Source organism: Oncorhynchus nerka, linkage group LG9a (assembly GCF_034236695.1).
Source record: "Oncorhynchus nerka isolate Pitt River linkage group LG9a, Oner_Uvic_2.0, whole genome shotgun sequence".
NCBI classification, from domain to species: domain Eukaryota; kingdom Metazoa; phylum Chordata; class Actinopteri; order Salmoniformes; family Salmonidae; genus Oncorhynchus; species Oncorhynchus nerka.
The window spans coordinates 60748567-60770068 of NC_088404.1; the positions used below are offsets into that span (position 1 = coordinate 60748567).

The 21502-nt window shown below is 42.1% G+C and overlaps 1 protein-coding gene and 1 long non-coding RNA gene across 3 annotated transcripts in view; both read left to right on the plus strand.

The window, feature by feature from the left end:
• Nucleotides 1–882: 882 nt before the first annotated feature.
• Nucleotides 883–11584, plus strand: LOC115134819 (uncharacterized). Its single transcript, XR_003864389.2, has 3 exons — nt 883–1311; nt 1394–1489; nt 11195–11584. It is a non-coding gene; the product is annotated as an uncharacterized LOC115134819 (long non-coding RNA).
• A 2998-nt stretch (nt 11585–14582) lies between these two features.
• The window catches only part of ptdss2 (phosphatidylserine synthase 2), a 40592-nt gene continuing 33672 nt past the window's right edge, over nt 14583–21502 (plus strand). The window contains exons 1-2 of one of the 2 annotated variants that reach the window (XM_029668792.2): nt 14583–14644; nt 16427–16772. In XM_029668792.2, the coding sequence (XP_029524652.1) occupies nt 16531–16772 (242 nt within the window). In that variant the 5' untranslated portion in view covers nt 14583–14644; nt 16427–16530. The other variant, XM_029668793.2, reaches the window with a different exon arrangement.

The window sequence follows — 21502 nt, forward strand, 5'->3', positions numbered from 1 at the left end:
AGAATTCAGAGAGAGCGAATTTTCAGAGACAAGCAAGATTTACTGGCAGATGATGTGCTGCTTATGAGCCGGTTCCAATTACCAAGAGCTGTTCTCTTGGATCTCTGTGCTGTAGTGGGACCAGCTTTACAGAGAAACAACCTCAGAAATCAAACCGTGCCTGTCCCACTTCAAATCCTGACAACCCTCGGATCTCTGTCAACAGGCACTGTTACATAAACCTCTTGGGAGGGAATGCAACACCCTGCTACACTCAACTCCCTGTGGAGTGAAAGAGGTATGTGACTGTACAGTAGGTGTGGGTAAAGATGACAGAGGCAGAGAATATTACCATTTACAGGGAATTTATTTCATTCACATGGTCATTTGGGGAAAAGGGTCTGGACGGAACCAAAGTAAAAGTTAGAGTTCCCCCTCCTACCTTACCTGCCTACCCACTACTTGCCTACATTAACACCACCTGGCACGCTAACAAAAATACAGGGGGAGGGGTCTTACCTAGTGTGCAGAGACAGAGTACATACTACGGGTATATGTGTGCCCACAGGCCTCTTGCCTAAGCACTCCCAAGGTGCCTTCCCCTTCCTGCCTGGTTACAAATTAAACAGAATAATACAAACTTTAAGTGAAAAAGTTCTATAATCACAAACACAGTCCTTCTGGCATACACATACCTCAGCATGACCGGCTACAAAATACTTTACAAACTGTCTCTGAGCAACAACCAACACAGGACATCAAAGAAGCTCTCTCTCCTAACAAAGGAACACTGGCTTTTATCCAGCTGCAGAAGGAGTTTGTACTTGCCGACAGCTGTATCCCCTAACGAGAGGGCGGGATCAGAGCTCCAAACTGCAATGGGGCCGACCAATCAGCTGCTTGGGGGATTCAGGAAGCCATTTCCTGAAATACACACATACATTTACACAAACCCACAACACAGAAACTGGGGAACGTAAGGCACTTTTCAAATGGAATTGGCTGACAGGTCAGGAATCTCTCAGACAACCTTTATGCCAGACGTGTTAGGAGGTATAATTTAATTGATGTACCTCTACATAAAGTTTCCTTACACGGTGGGTGAACAGGCAAATAAAAAAGTGCAATTTGCAGCAATGTCTGGTTTCCCAAATGTAATTGGTGCTATTGACTGCACTCATGTTGCTATACAGGCACAGAGTGAGAATGAATTTGCTTTCAATAATCGAGTGGCTCGGTGGCCTGGGTCAACCCATGACTCATTCATATGGAGCAACAGCAGTGTTGGGCGCAGACTTGAGGCCGGAGCTGTGCGTGTTGGCTGGCTTCTAGGTACAGATGATTAATGTAGAAATTCTAAATCAATTGCAATTTTTCTCTACTGCAGTGCCTAACCCATTCACTAACCTTGCAGGCGACAGTGGATATCCCCTCAAGTGGTGGCTGCTCACCCTTTTCGCCAACCCACAGAGCGCAGAGGAGGGGAACTACAACTTGCGCCATTGGCAAGGTACGCACTTTTGTGGAGCGGGCTTCTGAAGGGCAGATGGCGCTGCCTCGATTCCTCAGGTGGAAACCTTTTTATACAAGCCTGAAAAGGTCTGGGACATTGTGAGGGAGTGTGCTGTGTTACATAATGTGGCACAGCTAAGGAATGTGGCTTTACCCCCTGACGCTGTTGGTTGTGTAGAATTGCATTGGGGGCATAGTTATCTCACTATACAGCCTTACCTATGAATTGTGGATCAATGACATGGGGTCATTTGGATCCAAGATGGTGTAGCAGTAGGACTTGTGTATTTGTCTTATCCCGTGTCTTATCCCATGTAAATAGACGGTCTATTTCATATATATCATAATCTCACTTTCTATGTACGAACTAAATATACTTTCCTGCAACCCAGCTCACCCAATGTGGTACGGATCTGCTACTTTTATTCCATTATTTCATTACAACTGGAACTTCCATCAGGAGCTAGTCAGCTAACTAGCTACTAGTCTTTGTTAGCCACGGCTAGCGGTCTTCACCTTTTTCTCGATCACCAACCTGCCTTAGATCGGACAACACCCGACAGTCTGCACAGCGCGATATCAACCCAGAGCATATCGGATTGCTTCTCTCTACCATATCACCGGATTCCTGCAACTCTGGATCATTACACTGGATCATCGCAGCTAGCTAACTGCAAACAAGTGGCTACTGTTAGCTAACACCTCTGTCCCGAAGCAAGCACCAGCTAGCCTTGAGCTAGCGTTGAGCTAGGCCCATATACCAGCTAATTCTAGGGCTACAATACCACCTTTGCCAATTGGCCTGGACCCTTTGTCGACACGGAGCCCCGCCGATCCATCATGACTGGACTGCTGACATGATCGCCCGATGTGGTCTCAACAGGTTATTCTGTTACGATGTCGCCGAAGAACCATCTACTAACCCCGGCCCGCTAGCTATTCTGAATGCTGTGTCCCCTGCTTGCCTAGCGTAGTAGTGACTACTGAACGGCACCCTGACTCACCTATTGCTGCTCTTTTGACCCTATGATCACTCGGCTACACAGCTGATGGCCCCTGGACTGTTTCAATAACATGGTACCTCATTTTGTTTACATGTCGGCCCCAGCCTAGAACTCAGGTCCTGTATGTACCTAACTGACCCGCTCTGCCCATTCATCGCCATTTACCCATTGTTGTCTTAGCTCTCCTGATCAACACCTGTGATTGCTTTATGCTTCTCTCTAATGTCAATATGCCTTGTCTACTGCTGTCTTGGCTAATTCTTATTGTTTTATTTCACTGTAGAGCCCTCAGTCCCGCTCAAAATGCCTTAGATAGCTCTTTTGTCCCACCACACACACATGCGGAGACCTCACCTGGCTTAACTGGTGCCTCCAGAGACGACACCTCTCTCATCATAACTCAACGCTTAGGTTTACCTCCACTGTACTCACATCCTACCATACCATTGTCTTTACATTATGCCCTGAATCTATTCTACCGTGCCCAAAAATCTGCTCCTTTAATTCTCAGTCCCCAACGCACTAGACCAGTTCTTATAGCCCTTAGCTGTACCCTTATCCTACTCCTCCTCTCTTCCTCTGGTGATGTTAAGGTTAACCCAGGCTCTGTAGCCCCCAGTTCCACTCCTATTCCCAAGGTGCTATCATTTGTTGACTTCTGTAATCGTAAAAGCCTTGGTTTCATGCATGTTAACATCAGAAGCCTCCTCCCTAAGTTTGTTTTATTCACTGCTTTGGCACACTCCACCAACCCTGATGTCCTAGCATGTCTGAATCCTGGCTTAGGAAGGCCACCAAAAATTCTGCAATTTCCATCCGAAACGACAAAATTTTCCACCAAGGTAGAACTGCCAAAGGGGCGGAGTTAGCCTGCAGAGTTCTGTCATGCTATCCAGGTCTGTGCCCAAACAATTCGAGCTTCAACTTCTAAAAATCCAGTCTCTTACCATTGCCGCTTGTTATAGACCCCCCTCACCCCCCAGCTGTGCCCTGGACACCATATGTGAATTAATTGCCCCCCATTTATCTTCAGAATTTGTACTGTTAGGTGACCTAAACTGGGATATGCTTAACGCCCCGGCTGTCCTGCAATCTAAGCTAGATGCCCTCAATCTCACACAAATTATCAAGGAACCTACCAGGCACAGCCCTAAATTTGAAAACACGGGCACCCTCATAGATATATTCCTGACCAACCTGCCCTCTAAATACCAGGATCTCAGCGATCACTGCCTCATTGCCTGCGTCCGTAATGGGTCTGCGGTCAAATGACCACCCCTCATCACAGTCAAACGCTCCCCTAAAACACTTCAGCGAGTAGGCCTTTCTAATTGACCTGGCCCGGGTATCCTGGAAGGATATTGACCTCATTCTCTCAGTAGAGGATGCCTGGTTATTCTTTAAAAGTGCTTTGATCACCATCTTAAATAAGCATGCCCCATTCAAAAAATGTAGAACTGAGAACAGATATAGCCCTTGGTTCACTCCAGACTTGACTGCCCTTGACCAGCACAAAAACATCCTGTGGCGTACTGCATTAGCATCGAATAGCCACCGTGATATGCAACTTTTCAGGGAAGTCAGGAACCAATATACACAGAAAGTTAAGAAAGCAATGGCTAGCTTTTTCAAACAGAAATTTGCATCCTGTGGCACAAACTCCAAAAAGTTCTGGGACACTGTAAAGTCCATGGAGAATAAGAACACCTCTCCCAGCTGCCCACTGCACTGTGGCTAGGAAACACTGTCACCACCGATAAATCTACGATAATCGCAAATTTTTCTACAGCTGGCCATGCTTTCCACTTGGCTACCCCTACCCCGGTCAACAGCTCTGCACCCCCCATAGCAACTTGCCCAAGCCTCCCCCATTTCTCTTTCACCCAAATCCAGATAGCTGATGTTCTGAAAGACCTGCTAAATCTGGACCCCTACAAATCAGCAGGGCTAGACAATCTGGACCCTCTCTTTCTAAAATGATCCACCGCAATTGTTGCAACCCCTATTACTAGCCTGTTCAACCTCTCTTTAGTATTGCCTGAGATTTCTAAGGTCTTCTTAAGCCAAGTTAACAAACAGATCACCGACCATTTCGAATCCCACCGCACCTTCTCCGCTATGCAATAATTTTTCCGAGCTGGTCATGGGTGCACCTCAGCCACGCTCAAGGTCCTAAACGATATCATAACCGCCATCGATAAGACACAATACTGTGCAGCCGTCTTCATCGACCTGGCCAAGGCTTTCGACTCTGTCAATCACCGCATTCTTATTGGCAGACTCAACATCCTTGGATTCTCAAATGACTGGTTCACCAACTACTACTCAGATAGAGTTCAGTGTGTCAAATTGGAGGGCCTGTTGTCCAGAACTCTGGCAGTCTCTATGGGGGTGCCACAGGGTTCAATTCTCGGGCCGACTTTTCTCTGTATACATCAATGATGTCGCTCTTGCTGCTGGTGATTCTCTGATCCACCTCTATGCAGATGACACCATTCTGTATACTTCTGGCCCTTCTTTGGACATTGTGGTAACAAACCTCCAGATGAACTTCAATGCCATACAACACTCCTTCCGTGGCCTCCAACTGCTCTTAAATGCAAGTAAAACTAAATGCATGCTCTTCAACCGATCGCTGCCCGCACACGTCCAGCATCACTACTCTGGTCGGTTCTGACTTGTGGACAACTACAAATACCTAGGTGTCTGGTTAGACTGTAAACTCCCCTTCCAGACTCACATTAAGCATCTCCAATCCAAAATTAAATCTAGAATTGGCTTCCTATTTCACAACAAAGCATCCTTCACTCATGCTGTCAGACATACCCTCGTAAAGCTGACTATCTTACCGATCTTTGGCGATGTCATTTACAAAATAGCCTCCAACACTCTGCTCAGCAAATTGGATGTAGTCTATCACAGTGCCATCCGTTTTATCACCAAAGCCCCAAATACTACCCACCACTACGACCTGTATGCTCTCGTTGGCTGGCCCTCACTTCCTATTCGTCGCCAAATCCACTGGCTCCAGGTCATCTATATGTCTTTGCTAGGTAAAGCCCCACCTTATATCAGCTCACTGTTCACCATAGCAGCACCCACCCGTAGCACGTGCTCCAGCAGGTATATTTCACTGGTCATCCCCAAAGCCAACACTTCCTTTGGCTGCCTTTCCTTCCAGTTCTCTACTGCCAATGACTGGAACAAATTGCAAAAATCACTGAAGCTGGAGTCTTATATCTCCCTCACTAACTGTAAGCATCAGAGCAGCTTATCGATCATTGCACTTGTACACAGCCCATCTGTAAATAGCTCACCCAACTACCTCATCCCATATTGTTATTAATGTTTTGCTCCTTTGCACCCCAGTATCTCTACTTGCACATTCATCTTCTGCACATCTATCACTCCAGTGTTTAATTGGTAAATTGTATTTATTTTACCACTATGGCCTATTTATTGCCTTACCTCCCTAATCTTACTAGATTTGCACACACTGTACATAGATTTTTCTATTGTGTTATTGACTGTAAATTTGGTTATCCCATGTGTAACTCTGTGTTTGTCGCACTGCTTTGCTTTATCTTGGCCAGGTCGCAGTTGTAAATGAGAACTTGTTAAATAAGGTGATTTAAAAAAAAATATATATAATAATAAATTCAGTCTACCCAGAGAACATTAGCGTCATAGCTTTTATTGCGGGACTCTGAAACTAGGGATGCACGAATTATCAGTGAAGATATTGGAATCGGACGATATTAGCTAAAAATGCCAACATCGACATCGGTCTGATGTCTAGTTTAACGCTGATGTGCAAAACTGATGTCAAAGCTTACGTACATATCTATATAACGTAGGTACATGATGTAATGACGCCACGTAAAATGTTGCGCTTACACGTGCAACATTCCTAACCTAGCCCACAATGTCTGCTGTGTGGATCGAGCAGTCAACAAGTCAAGCAGTCATTTGAAAGAGTAAGACCACTTCAGCGAGACAACTCAAAGGCGGAATCCATTATCGCCAAGATAATGGAATTCATTGCCCTTGACAATCAACCATTCTCTGTGGTGGGTGACGTTGGCTTTTGCCGACTGGTCGAGCACTTGTACACACTACCAAGTGTGCTGTTTTTCAGATGTTGCCCTACCGGAGTTACACAGTAATAGCACCACTGCTATTAGCTTCACGACTGACATTTGGACCAGCGATATCAGCCCCATGAGCATGGTGAGTCTGACAGCACAGTGGGTCGTCGAGGATTTCGCACTGAGGAAAGTCGTCTTTCCTGCTCATGAATGTGCTGGTTGTCATATTGCTGCTGCCATTTCAATGGCATCTGAGAACATGTTTGAAACTTGGAAACATGAACACACTTTCTAGCTCCATTCGAACAACTGACTCGAGAAATAAGCTCATCAACTGCGCCTGCAGCAGACGTGATACCCTCTGTCATGGCATTGAAACGCCTGCTCAACAGGCATTCTCTCTTTACTGTGTCGCACCGCTACTTCAATGCAGACAAGAAATAGGTTTTACGTGAAAAATTACATACACAGCTGGACAAGATGGAAATGGACACAGTGACAGTGCGCACCGAGGAAGAGAGGCAACAAACGTAAATGCCAATAAAATAACTTTTTGGTCAGTGTGGTGTGTGTGTGTGTGTAACCTTTATTTATCTGGGCAAGTCAGTTAAGAACAAATTGTTATTTACAATGATGGCCTACACCGGCCAAACCCTGAGGACGCTGGGACAATTGTGTGCCGCCCTATGGGACTCCCAATCACGGATGGATGTGATACAGCCTGGATTTGAACCAGGGACTGTAGTGATGCCTCGTGCTAGGAGATGCAGTGCCTTAGACCGCTGCGTCCGTGTGTGTGTTAACTATTTAACTGTACTGGAATGCTTAAAAGGCGGCAAAAATGTTCAATATCGGTTATCGGTATCTATTTTATTTGCAAGGAAAATATTGGATATTGGTATCGGTGCATCACTATCTGAAAACGCTGTGAATTGAGACACATTTATTGTACCAGTCAACCTACTATGTGTATTGAACACTATTTGCAGCAGAAAAACAATACAACCTGGATGTTTTGGAGCCTGCTAACTCTGAGGAGGACTTTGCTAAAAAAGCTCTTGGATACTGAGTAGAATGATACCCCATTTCATTGATCCCCAATCGTTAAGTAAGGCTGTACAGTGAAATATAAATGTCAATATGCACAATAGGCTGACTGGGGAGGTGATTTCCCACAGTCAAAGTCCCTCAATAAGAGCTACTGTGACACTAATATTTGCATAAACTCTTCCCAGTTGTGTTCTGTGGGACTAGACTCCTACTCCGTTTCATTGCTCCACATTCCAACACTCCAACCTTGTTTGAGATTGTCTAGTCTAAATATGTATGTATGTAACCTTCTGCATTACTTTCAAAGAGGGACTTTTATTTTGACAACACATAACCCGTCTGGTCAAGCAATACTGGTATGGAAGTTTATAGCAATAGTTTTGGGCAACAGGGTTAAGTAGCTGGCTAGCTAGTTATTTCAATATTTCAAAACAATCTTGTTTTGCACACTTTGTACAAAATAATACAATGCAGTACTACAGGATATTTCTTAATGTAGCTCTTTATTAGCTAGCTATAACTGGCATGTTCATGTATCGCCAACCAGGATCAAACTACCCATGACCTAACCATTTGGGTGGTCTTAACCAATCATAGCACAGTATGATATGGCAGTAAAATGCATCCAATTACAATTCAGTATGTTTACACATATGAATATTACAGAGAACAACAAGTTGCTACCTAGCTAATACTTACTCACAAGGATTCCTAAACCATTGCTAAGAATATTGAAAATGACTGCAGTTTCTACTGGTCATTGTTTTCAGGCTGGTTGCATTGGTGCTAGCTAGGTACCACGCTAAAGCTAGCTAGCTACCACAGAAGTTGGTAATAACATCTTTATCAAAGATATTTGCAAACATTTTTGATCTTGGTCTAATTTCAAATGCTCGCACAGACGTTTTCCCATTCGGTCAAACAATAATGCCTTATTACCAATGCAGTTCTGTACAGCTTTGACAATAACATGAAAGGGGGATACCTAGTCAGATGTACAACTGAGTGCCTTCAACTGAACAACACATTTTTACATTCGGGGATTTGGGGATTTGATATATTCGGGGATTTGATATAGCAACCTTTCGGTTACTTGCCCAATGCTCTAACCACTAGGCTACCTGGTGGCGCTTGGCTTGTGTTTGCAAATTCAGCACACACAACATTCTGTAATTAAAATGGTGTTATTTGACTGTCAAATTCTGTTATTTGACGTGTATCTTTTTGGACAAGCAAAGACCCAAATGGCGTTCCATACGCAAAAACCCAAACGGCGTTCCATACGCGAAGACCCAAACGGTGTTCGATTAAATTCCCAACCAATATACTAAAACCCAACCTGAATTGCCACACTGTCTGCTGAAAGTAGCTCCCAAAAGTAATTATTGGGCGAGTGTGGATATTGAAGTGATAGAAAGTGAATCATCAATGTTATAAATTACGGTTAAACTGTCAACGTCTAGTGAATCTCTGTTTTCATTTCAACAATTTACTATCCGTGATGTGCTAGATGCCTTGCTTAAGATTGATGTGAAGAAAAAAAATCCACTGGGGCTCATATGGTTGATCCATTTCTGCTGCAGCTCTCTGATGGTGTCCGTATTGATCATGTCCCTGCTTACAAATATCTGGGCATCTGGATAGAAGAAAAGCTGTCTTTTAAAACCATATTGAGGAATTAATTAAGAAGCTGAGAATAAAAATGGGCTTCTTTTATAGAAATAGGTCCTGCCTCTTGCCAAATAGTAGAAAGCAGATTTATTTAGTTGACGTTCCTATCAGTCCTAGACTTTAATGATGTTGCAGCTGTGATCATGTCACCAAAGCCGTTAGATGCAGTTCATCATGGTGTACTGCACTTTATTACTGGCGCCAATTGTAGTACTCATCACTGCATTCTCGAACAGAAAGTTGGTTGGCCCTCATTGATGTCACATAGGTTGATACATTGCTATGTTTTTTAATTTATAAAGCCATTTTACAAAAAGTCCCACTGTACCTAATATCTTTACTTAACTTTAGACATGAGTTACCACACCCGGTCCCAGGGATGGTGAACTCTGGAAATTCCTTTGTTCTCTACTGAGTGAGGTAAATCAGCTTTTAGTTTTCTTGCACCTTATTTGTGGAACAATCTTGAACGTGTTCTTAAATGTCATGTTCCGGTGCCTCTAGGGCAATTCAGAAAGCTGATTGAGGACCTGACTGATGAATATGTTTGTTTTTTATGACCGTGTTTTTCTCTCTGCTTGTATTTTGTATTTATATTGATGTGTGTATTTTCTGTAATTTATGTAAATCAGGGCTCATCTGTAAAAGAGACCTTGGTCTCAGTATGACTCCCTGATTAAAAAGGTCAAAAAAACAAGAACAAACATGTTGAAATCAACTAGGCTAGATAACTTCAAGTCTGGTTGTGCATGTGGCAAAGGCATGAGTACTGCCTGTTTGTTTACTCCAGTTGCTAGGCAACCCAACTCACCCGGTGAGTGGGAGTCCAGCTACACTTTTTCGTACCAGGTTAGGATCATTTATACAGCAGGTTAGGTTAATTCGAGTGGCAGGTTATGAGACTTAGGTTAGGAAAAGGATTAAGCGTAAATCATAGACACGGAGACAGAATAGTCCGCCAACCCATTGCCACCGTGATAGGCCTAAGAAGACACAGTGGCAGAATAAATTCAACCACACCTTTGTCTCATCACAAAACCGGAGAGCAACATCTGTCCAGTGAAGTCCACAAAGCATTTTGCCTGCAAGAAACAGTTACATGACCTACAGCATGGTTAAGCAAGTTAATGTTTCCAACATTTTCGGACTACTAAACAACTATTGATTTAGAACACCAGAGAGTTACCACAAGTTGCAAAGAAAACAGGAGCTGCCTCCACTATTCCAGCACCATATCAACTTAAACATTTCAAAATAATCAAATCACATATTGCTTAGTGTAATACAGTGACAACTAAAAGATACAGGAAAAAAATGTTGTCCAATCAACATAAGCTAAATATGATGTGGCTTGTCCATGGCTGTGATTTGTGTGTGTGTGCAAGTAGAAAAAAAAACATTTTGACTCACCCTACTTGTAGAGAAACGCCAATGACTTTCATGTTGCCAAAACGGTCTATGTCTCTGTCATACAGTACATGCTTTTAGTTTTTGTTGTCCTAGGCTACCTGGCTAAAATACTTGCTCGCTAGCTTAACTTATAGGCAACAATGTGCCAGTCCAGCTAGTTAACATTAGCCTACTACATCTACAGTAGCTGCATATTGAACTTCCATCCTCTCAGGCCAGGGGCACAATGTATGAATTTATGGTTGGATCAGAATAGTCGTTATAATCGTTGGCCAGTACGGAGGATTAAGTAAAACCACAAGTCCAAATCCCTATCTCCATCCATGGCTAATTTAGGAATGTGATGATTTTAGCTAGCTAGCTAGCCACCGAAGCACAACAAGATGCAACAATTCAAATTTGTTCTGTAAATGGCGATCTGTTTTTGATGTGGTGTGAAGTTAAATCCAAACTGGCTTCCTATGACTTCTGTTCCACAAGGCAACCAAAAAGAAGGCACTGGCTGTCATTGGCGAACCCTCCCACCCTCTACACCCTCAGTTCGAGAGGCTTACTTCGGACCGGTGCTTCAGAACGCCCATGGCCAAGAAGAATGTGTTCAAACATTAATTTGTTCCTTATGCTGTTGGACTACTAAAAAAGTAAAGTAAATTATATTGGTATCTGGACTTATCTATCTAGTGCAGTTGGGACCGTGGTTGTTGTGAGTGAATGTATTAATGTCCTCTGTTGTTGTGTATGCAACATGATGCACTGACTGGTTTAAATGTGTATGATGTGAGAATGTATGTGTATGTGATTGGTTTAATGAAGGTGATGCCAAAGAAAAATGGCCATCCTGGATGGACAATAAAGTTTTATTCAATGACACTTTTTTTGGTGTGCCAGGACTATTTACAGTTGAGATCACTCAGTTTAGCTCATCGGTGATTGGCTGTTATTTTATCAAATATTTTTGGTCAATTCTTGGTGGAAGCCTTGCTTCCCTTGGCATCCATGAGAACACACCACTGATTGTGACATAGCTACGCAGCTCTGAGACCAACATCCAAGGGGAATGGCCCAAACACGCACCTCCCCACAATTCCTAACCAACAAATCTCCAGTACGCGGCCTCTATACATTTGAATATGTTGACAGTTGGAGAATTTGCTGGAGCTGCACTGAGAATTCGAAAAGTATGAAAGGCAACGGTACAATATTCTAGAACACTGCTGTGTGTACCCATACAGTACTCTGATAGACCCTTTAGGGGTTGATGTAAGCCTTAAAGTAAATAAGATGTTTTCATTGTCACATAATGTAGGCAACACCAGATAGGTGCAATGAAATGTGTTGTTTTACAGGGTCATCCATGTACAGTGCCCCTGGAGCAAATTAGGGTAAGTGCCTTGTTCAAGGGCACATTGACTGAGTTTTCACCTTGTCGGCTCAGATATTTCAACCAGAAACCTTTCAATTGCTGGCCCAATGCCCTAACTGCTAGGCTACCTGCCGCCCTAAAGTGCCCTAGCCCTTGTAGCCTACAAATTCTAAAAGTGTGTGTGTGAGGTGGGGGGGGGCAATGCAAATAGTCTGGGTAGCCATTCGATTAGATATTCAGGAGTCTTGTGGCTTGTGGGATGATGGTCTGCTTGAAACCTGTTGGTATTACAGACACTGACATGGAGAGGTTGAAAATGTCAGTGAAGACACTTGCCAGTTAGTCAGCTCATGCTCGGAGTACATATCCTGGTAATCTGTCGGACCCTACAGCCTTCTTATGAATGTGCAGAGAGCGTGATTATACAGTCATCCGGAACAGCTCATGCTCTCATGCATGTTTCAGTGTTACTTGCCTCAAAGCGGGCGTAATGGGCGGCTCGTGTCACTGGGCAGCTCTCGGCTGTGCTTCCCTTTGTAGTCTGTAATAGTTTGCAAGCCCTGGGTTAAGGTTAGGATTTAGGTTAAATGGTTAAGGTTAGGGGAAGGGTTAGCTTATATGCTAAGTAGTTGAAAAGTAGCAAAAAAAAGTAGTAATTAGTTGCAAAGTTTTTTTTATTGGTCATAAGCTCAATTTTGAAAGTTGTCCAAGATTTGAGCATGCAACATTTGAGTTGCTAGACGTTTGCGTTATAAGAGACCAGGCTGAACTATAGACAAGTTGACGAACGAATAATATACCAAAATGTTGGAATTTATAGGCAGAAACATATCTAAATCAGATTTTATTTTTATCCTGCACCTCCAGTCAAAAAAACGTTCCGCCGTTTCTGACTGTAGCCTATAGCATTTTTTCTATATTAGCGGGTCGTGTGTGAGCCTCAGATTTTCACTTGATCACATATAGTCCGGTGGTTGTGGATGGGTTATTAGCAATTGTCGGAAGCTGCAGGTGAACAAATAGCTGACCCATGTGTAACAGTATAACTTTAGACCATCCCCTCGCCCATACCCGGGCACGAACCAGGGACCCTCTGCACACATCAACAACAGTCACCCACGAAGCATCGTTATCCATCGCTCCACAAAAGCCACGGCCCTTGCAGAGCAAGGGGAACCACTACTTCAAGGTCTCAGAGCAGGTGACGTCACCGATTGAAACGCTATTTAGCGCGCACCACCACTGACTAGCTAGCCGTTTCACATCCGTTACACATGCACCACTAGGAGGTATGGCTACACGAGAAGAGCTGGAGATTAACTCCAGTAATACATTAACTCAAAGGAACAGTGTGGACGTAATTGTGTTGGGAAAGTTTGCTTTCTGTGTTGCACTGAAGAAATCCCCTCACAATGGCCCTCTGCCAAAGGTCATATTTGCTCAGTTCTTCTATTTCTATTTGGTTTGTTTTACGTAGGCTTTGGAGACCTCATATTATTACCTCATTAATTTAGTCTGGGACCGCAAGGCAAGGCAAAAAAACAAACACTTTTGAATTCATGTGATGTTGCAAAACGGTATGGATCTAAAGATAGGCTACATTATAGATTGACCATCTATCAGGCTATTATCAAATAAAACCAAGAGAAGAGCCAATAGTGTTAGTGGTTGGGTCAGCCAGTTGGACTGTGCAGTGGGTAAATGACCTTTGTGTTAAATCTCCAGCTCATCAGTGCTTGTTTGAACCCACACAAAAGGAAGATATAGATGGTGTGACACTTTTTGAAGATTTTCGCCAGGATTTCTGTAGGATATTCCATATTTGGTCTAGTGAACAGATGCTTGCTATGATAACCTTGTGCTATCTACACATTCAGTCAAAGATCAACCGTGACAAGATCTATCACAATGAGAAAAGTTTTTAACACTTTAGCCCAAGACATGCTCTGACAGTAGTGGAGTGACTAAATATAAAAGAAGACAGACTGATTTTGAGGCGCTTAATCTGTTTTAGCCTATAGGCTAAAGGGGAATCAAGAACATTTGCGTTAAATTCAAATAATTCTTGGCTATTCAGTTGTATTGTTGCCTGTCCTTATTTGTATTCACAAGAAATAAAGACATAGGCATTAATTGGAACCTGTCTTTTCTCCAGAATACATCTGAACAGTCTTCAAATGTTCAAAAGAGAAACCACGGGGGAGATGTTTGAACCTGAAAGGGTCGTTACATTATGAATCACATAAGAAGAGTATTGGTGAAGCTATGAGCTATATAATATATATTTTATAGTCTTTACTTATACAGATTAGAAAATTAATATCTATATAGATCTATGTCAGTAATATAGATATTCTTATTCACTATAAATATTCTAAAGAAAATCTTTGACACAGTGCAGTGAGTGGCACAGTTATCTTTGAGTAAAATAAATGACGAAAACGACACATTTGGTGACGCAATTGGATTATGTGTATGCTGATCCAGAAGGAAGTGACGACAAAAGCGGCCACCACAAAATCTTCGTTCGCATCCCCTGAAATTATTTTCGAGGCAACGTTATACAGGTAAGTTAGGTGGCAACAGTAGCTTTTCCACAAACTGGACGTTGCGCGGAGAGACACGTATTTATGTAGCACAACCTAAGAGGAGAGTCGCTTTATGTGATCAACCCGTCGTTTACAAGCCAATTATATGCGACTTTGACGACTCTCACATTTTTTTTTGTTGTTGTTCGCGATTCATCATTCTAGACGGAATGCCCATGTGTCCAGGTTGAAGTAGCTAACGTTAGCTACAGTAGCTAGCCTGGAGAGCTGTGGACACTGGGTCTGGCTTATATAGGCTATCATCAGTGGTTTGCAAATTGCGTAATGACTATCATTTATGTAACTATCCAGTTGAGCACAGTCTGACGTTGAACTGGTGTATTTAGCTATCTTATTCGCAATGACAACATTTGCGGGGTATGAACAGTTGGAATAAGTGATCCATTTCTTAGATTTGCGGTGGGTGGAAAATGGCTAGCTAGCTAGCGGGATGTATTTAAAAAAAAATATATTTCACCAATGTATCACTACAACAACGTTATTATAGCATAATCGTTGAGACACGGGAACATTTGTAGCAAGTCATCGCGTTGATATAAATGTATACATTGTGTCAAGTTTGCTAGTCGTGTTGGCATGAACTGCCTGGCCCGGGCATTTACAAGGTCAATTAGAGAAAAAAGCTCGGATGGGAAAGCCCAAGGTTAATTTCGTAACGGGTTCAATTTATATCTGTATTTGTGACAATGATTTCCCTTTGTAGCCAATTCAATTGCAGTAATTACATTTGGTAACAGAATCTTACGTTTTTATCACTTAATAAACCACATAGCTATCAGTAAAAACGCGAACTAGTTGGAAGGTTTTAGTTCACACAAGTAAAGGTAGATTATCATCCCTGCATGAGGGAGAGAAATGAGAAAATATCTTAAAGATATGTGGGTTTTTGGTAACATAATTAAACGGATACTTCGGAATTTTGGCAATGAGGCCAGTCATTTACTCCTCACGAGTCCGATGAACTCGTGGATACCATTTTTCTGTATCTTTGTCCAGTATGAAGGTAGTTTCATGATCCAATGCTAACTACCGTTAGCGCAATGAATGGAAGTCTATGGGTATATAGACTTTCAGTCATTGCGCTATCGCTAGTCAGCAATTGTGCTAGTTAGGATCTTCCTTCAAACTGCACGCAGATCAATAACATGGTATCCATCCATCCAGAGTTCTGACTCTGGGGAAGTAGATAAAGAGCCTCATTGCCAAAACCCCAAAGTATTCCTTTAAGGTCCAGGGCAATATTTCTTAAACGTACACAAGTCAAATGATTTCTCAATAACTAAATATAGAATTGTTATTAGTTGGCAGGGGTCTGAAGCATTGTTATGTTTTGATGTATTTCTAGTACCTATTTAAAGGGATATTTAGGCAACGAGGCCCCTTTATCTAACTCGTGGATACCATTTTTAATGTCTCTTTTTACAGCATGAAGAAACTTCATGCCAATCCTAACTAGCGTTTGCGCAATGACTCGAAGTCTATGGTATCTGCTATCATACTAGCAAATACAATAGACTTGAATGGAAATCTATGGTAGGGTTTCCCAAACTCGGTCCAAAAATCAAAATCTTTGCTTATTCCTAACTTTTAGGATGGAAAATCTTTGAAATAGTTATATATGCTGTAATTTCTCAAATATAGACTCCTAACTTTCATTTGGCACCAGCTTTAACATGCTCCCATGAACATCACATGTGCTTTTCAATTAACGGTGTGTTTTGCTATCTCAACCCGCTTCAGATGCTGACAGACTTGGGTGGGGCTGTTTTGGATGACACGCAGTGAAATAACAGAAGATATTCTCAGGATATAGCTATCTACTCAACCTAGGGATTCAGAACACAATGACCAAGCCCGACTCGAAGAGGAGCAGCGTGGCTCTTGTCACTGGCAAACCTGCCAATGCTGCAGAGGAGCAGGTCAATGATGGCTCATCTGACCCTTCAGTGTCCGGTTCTCCCCACCACGCATTGACCCCGGCGACTCCAACCAAACACAAATCTGCAAAACAAGTCTCCCGAGACAACCTTTCTAGACGAAACACGGAGTCTGAAGTATTCGACGATGGAACCAACACCTTTTTCTGGTGAGTGCTGCTGATCAATGGCAGGTCATTTTATTCTCCCAAACTGAAGGTTGTCATTGTTGGCTATTGACACGACAGTGCCTGGGGCTCTTTAGAAGGTGACAGCTCTGCCTTTTATGTGGTCTATGAATTCAAGGTTAATTGTAAATTTGTCACATGCCACTGGAATACAAGCTCAGACAGGTTTTTCATGCCCCCATGTATTTGTGATTGACATTGAGTATTTTTGGTGAGACAGATCTTTTGTCTCTGTTAAACTGAAAGCGACATACCTAAAAAGTTACCTACCATTATCTCCGATTGTGAAATGTGAGTTCAATAAAAAGAAAAAGTAAAGCTTTTTTTTAACACTGCAAAAGTGAGTATGGACCAGAATGAGGCTCTCCTCTCTAACTATTTGTTCCTGCAGTCCGGAATTACCATCTTCAGAAGGTTTTAGATATCTCCAGATAATTGTTGTCTGGAGCTCAAAAAGTATTAGTAGCAGTATGCAAATCAGAGAGACAAATGAACAGCTCTTTCACAGATGTGATTTGGATCAAATCTAAAATAACATTATTTGTCACATGCGCCAAATAAAACGGGTGTAGACTTAACTGTGAAATGCTTACTTATGAGCCCTTCCCAACGACGGAGAGTAAAATAAATTATAATAAAAGAAAATAGTAACACAAGGAATAAAATGCACACGCTGGAGCTATATACAGGGAGTACCAGTACCAGATCAATGTGCAGGGGTATGCGGTATTTGAGGTAGATTTGTACATGAAGGCAGTGTAAAGTGACGAGGCATCAGGATAGATAAGAGTCAAATGAAGAACGGCGTTGCAGCAGCATATGATAAGTGTGTATTCAAAGTGTTTGTACCCCTTGACTTATTCCACATTTTGTTGATACAGCCTGAATTCAAAATTGATGACATATTTTTTTTTTCTTCTCACCCCCATCTGCACACAATACCCCATAATGACAAAGTGTCTAACAACATAAATACATATCTAATTTACGTAAGTATTCAAACCCGTGAGTCAATACTTTGTAGAAGCACCATTGGCAGTGATCACAGCTGTGAGTCTTTCTGGACAAGTCTCTAAGAGCTGTCTACACCTGGATTGTGCAACATTTGCCCATTTTATTCATTTCAAAATTCCTTCAGCTCTGTGTGAAATTAGTTTTGATTTAGAATGGACTATTATCATGCACATGTCTTGAAATGGGGGCAGGGGAAACAATACATGTCATCTATGCACTTAAATAGCGAATAGAGGATGCTTTTCTTGTGGTTAATTTTCACGACAACTAGGTAGGCTATACTCATGTTGTAAAGATGAGCAATGTGATTTAATATTTGCTCAATATTAGGAAAGTTGAGAAATCAACATAGTAGGCCTAGCCTATAGAATTCTGATGGGACCCTCTTTTTTTAAGAGGCCATCACTGTTTTCTCATGCAATTGCATAGCCTTTTTGATTACGTTTACATTGATGTCAGAGTGATTAGAAGGACAATAGTGCTGAGTACCAGGCAGGTAACAAGTTTGGTAGGCTACTAATGACCATCGGCAGCATCCAAGCTTTGAGAAGTCTGATTACCGTGACTAAACGGTCACATGGAATTTGACTGCCTTCATGACTTATGACCGGCGGTGTGACTGTAATACAGTCACCGCCCTACGCCTGGCACCTACTACTATACCCCGTTCACAGGCACTTTTGTCTTGCCCATTCACCCTCAATGGTACACTTACACAATCCATGTCTCAATTGTCTCGAGGCTTAAAAATCCTTTAATCTGTCTCCTCCCTTTCTTATACACTGATTTTGAAGTTGATTTAACAATTGAAGTCAATAAGGGATGATAGCTTTCACCTAGTCAGTCTGTCATGGAAAAAGCAGGTGTGTTTTGTATATCTCTGATATGCATGGGAATAATACATTTTATAACTGTTTACATACACCTTAGCCAAATACGTTTAAACTCAGTTTTTCACACTTCCTGATATTTAATCCTAGTAAAAATTCCCTATTTTAGGTCAGTTAGGATCACCACTTATTTTAATGTGAAATGTCAGAATAATAGTAGTGATTTATTTCAGCTTTTATTTATTTCATCACATTCCCAGTGGGAACACACTTCATTAGTATTTGGTAGCATTGCCTTTAAATTGTTTAACTTGGGTCAAACATTTCAGGTAGCCTTCCACAATCTTCCCACAATAAGTTGGGTGAATTTTGGCCCATTCCTCCTGACAGAGCTGGTGTAACTGAGTCAGGTTTGTAAGCCTCCTTGCTCTCACACGCTTTTTCAGTTCTGCCCACAAATGTTCTATGGGATTGAGGTCAGGACTTTGTGATGGCCACTCCAATATTGAATTGGAAGCACAGAATCGTCTAGAATGTTATTGTATGCGTTAACATTTCCCTTCACTCTTAACTACGAGGCCTAGCCCGACCCATGAAACAGCCCCAGACCATTATTCCTCTACCACCTAACTTTACAGTTGGCACTATGCATTGTGGCAGGTAGCGTTCTCCTGGCATCCACCAAACCCAGAGAAGTCCGTCAGACTGCCAGGAATGGCTAAAAACTTTCAACAGAGAAGAAGAATATCTCTTCAAGGCTACACAGTCAGTCTGCAGCTGTATATGTACAATACTCTAGGAAACTCGACGAAGAAGAGCGAGAAGAACAATTTCCTCTAACGAACCGAGCCTGTGAACCACCGTTGGTATATCTGGAAGACCTAACCAGACACTTTCTGTCAAATTACTCTACAGATGGACCGGCAATTTCAACAGACAACAAAGGTGTACAATTGTATATACAGTGGCTTGCGAAAATATTCACCCCCTTGGGATTTTTCCTATTTTGTTGCCTTACAACCTGGAATTAAAATGTATTTTTTGTGGGTTTGTATCAATTCATTTACACAACATGCCTACCACTTTGAAGATGCAATTTTTAATTTTTTTATTGTGAAATAAACAAGAAATCTCCGCTGTTGTGCTTTGCAGCTCCTTCAGGATTATTTTTGGGCTCTTTTGTTGCCTCTGATGAATACTCTCTTTGCCTGGTCTGTGAGTTTTGGTGGGCAGCCCTCACTTAGCAGGTTTGTTGTGGTGCCATATTCTTTACATTTTTTAAATAATGGATTTAATGGTGCTCTGTGGGATGTTCAAAGTTTCTGATGTTTTTTTGTGTGTTTAAAAAAAATAACCTAACCTTGATCTGTACTTCTTCACAACTTTGTCCCTGACCTGTTTGGAGAGGTCATTGGTCTTCATGGTGCCCCTTGCTTAATTTCATGGTGCCCCTCTTATTTCAGTGTAGAGCCTCTAGCCCTGCTCAATATGCCTTAACTAACCATGTTGTTCCACCTCCTACATATGCGATGACATCACCTGGTTTAAAAGTCTCTAGAGACTAGACGTCGACCGATTATGCTTTTTTCAATGCCGATACCGATTATTGGAGGGCCAAAAAAAGCCGATACCGATTTAATCGTCCGTTTTTCGATTTATTTATTTGTAATAATGACAATTACAACAATATTGAATGAACACTTATTTTAACTTAATATAATACATCAATAAAAATCTATTTAGCCTCATAAATAATGAAACATGTTCAATTTGGTTTCAATAATGCAAAAACAGTGTTGGGGAAGTAAAAGTGCAATATGTGCCATGTAAAAAAGCTAACGTTTGAGTTCCTTGCTCAGAACATGAGAACATATGAAAGTTGGTGGTTCCTTTTAACATGAGACTTAAATATTCCAAGGTAAGAGGTTTTAGGTTGTAGTTAATATAGTATTTATAGGACTATTTCTCTACCATTTGTATTTCACATACCTTTGACTATTGGATGTTCTTATAGGCACTATAGTATTGCCAGTGTAACAGTATAGCTTCCGTCCCTCTCCTCGCCCCTAAGGCTTCCGGGTTCTTGTTAAGAAGCAGTGCTTGGTTCACTCCAGACCTGTCTGCCCTTGACCAGCAGAAGAACATCCTGTGGCGTTCTGCATTAGCATCGAATAGCCCCCGTGATATGCAACTTTTCAGGGAAGTTAGGAACAAATATACACAGGCAGTTTGAAAAAGCTAGCCTTAGCTTTCCTAACAGAAATTTGCATCCTATAGTACTAACTCAAAAAAGTTCTGGGACACTGTAAAGTCCATGGAGAATAAGAGCACCTCCTCCCAGCTGCCCACTGCTCTGAGGCTAGGAAACACTGTCACCACTGATAAATCCACTATAATTGAGAATTTCAATAAGCATTTCTCTACGGCTGGCCATGCTTTCCACCTGGCTACCCCTTCCCAGGTCATCTGCACGGCACCCTCCACAGCAAACTGCGAAAGCCCCCACCATTTCTCCTTTACCCAAATCCAGATAGCTGATGTTCTGAAAGAGCTGCAAAATCTGGACCCCTACAAATCAGCCGGACTAGACAATCTGGACCCTCTCTTTTTAAAATTATCTGCCGAAATTGTTGCAACCCCTATTACTAGCCTGTTCAACCTCTCTTTCATATCGTCTGAGAATCACAAAGTTTGGAAAGCTGCCGCGGTCATCCCCCTCTTCAAAGGGGGTGACCCTCTAGACCCAAATTGCTACAGACCTATATCTATCCTACCCTGTCTTTCTAAGCTCTTCGAAAGCAAAGTTAACAGATTATCGACCATTTCAAATCCCACCGTACCTTCTCCGCTATGCAATCTGGTTTCAGA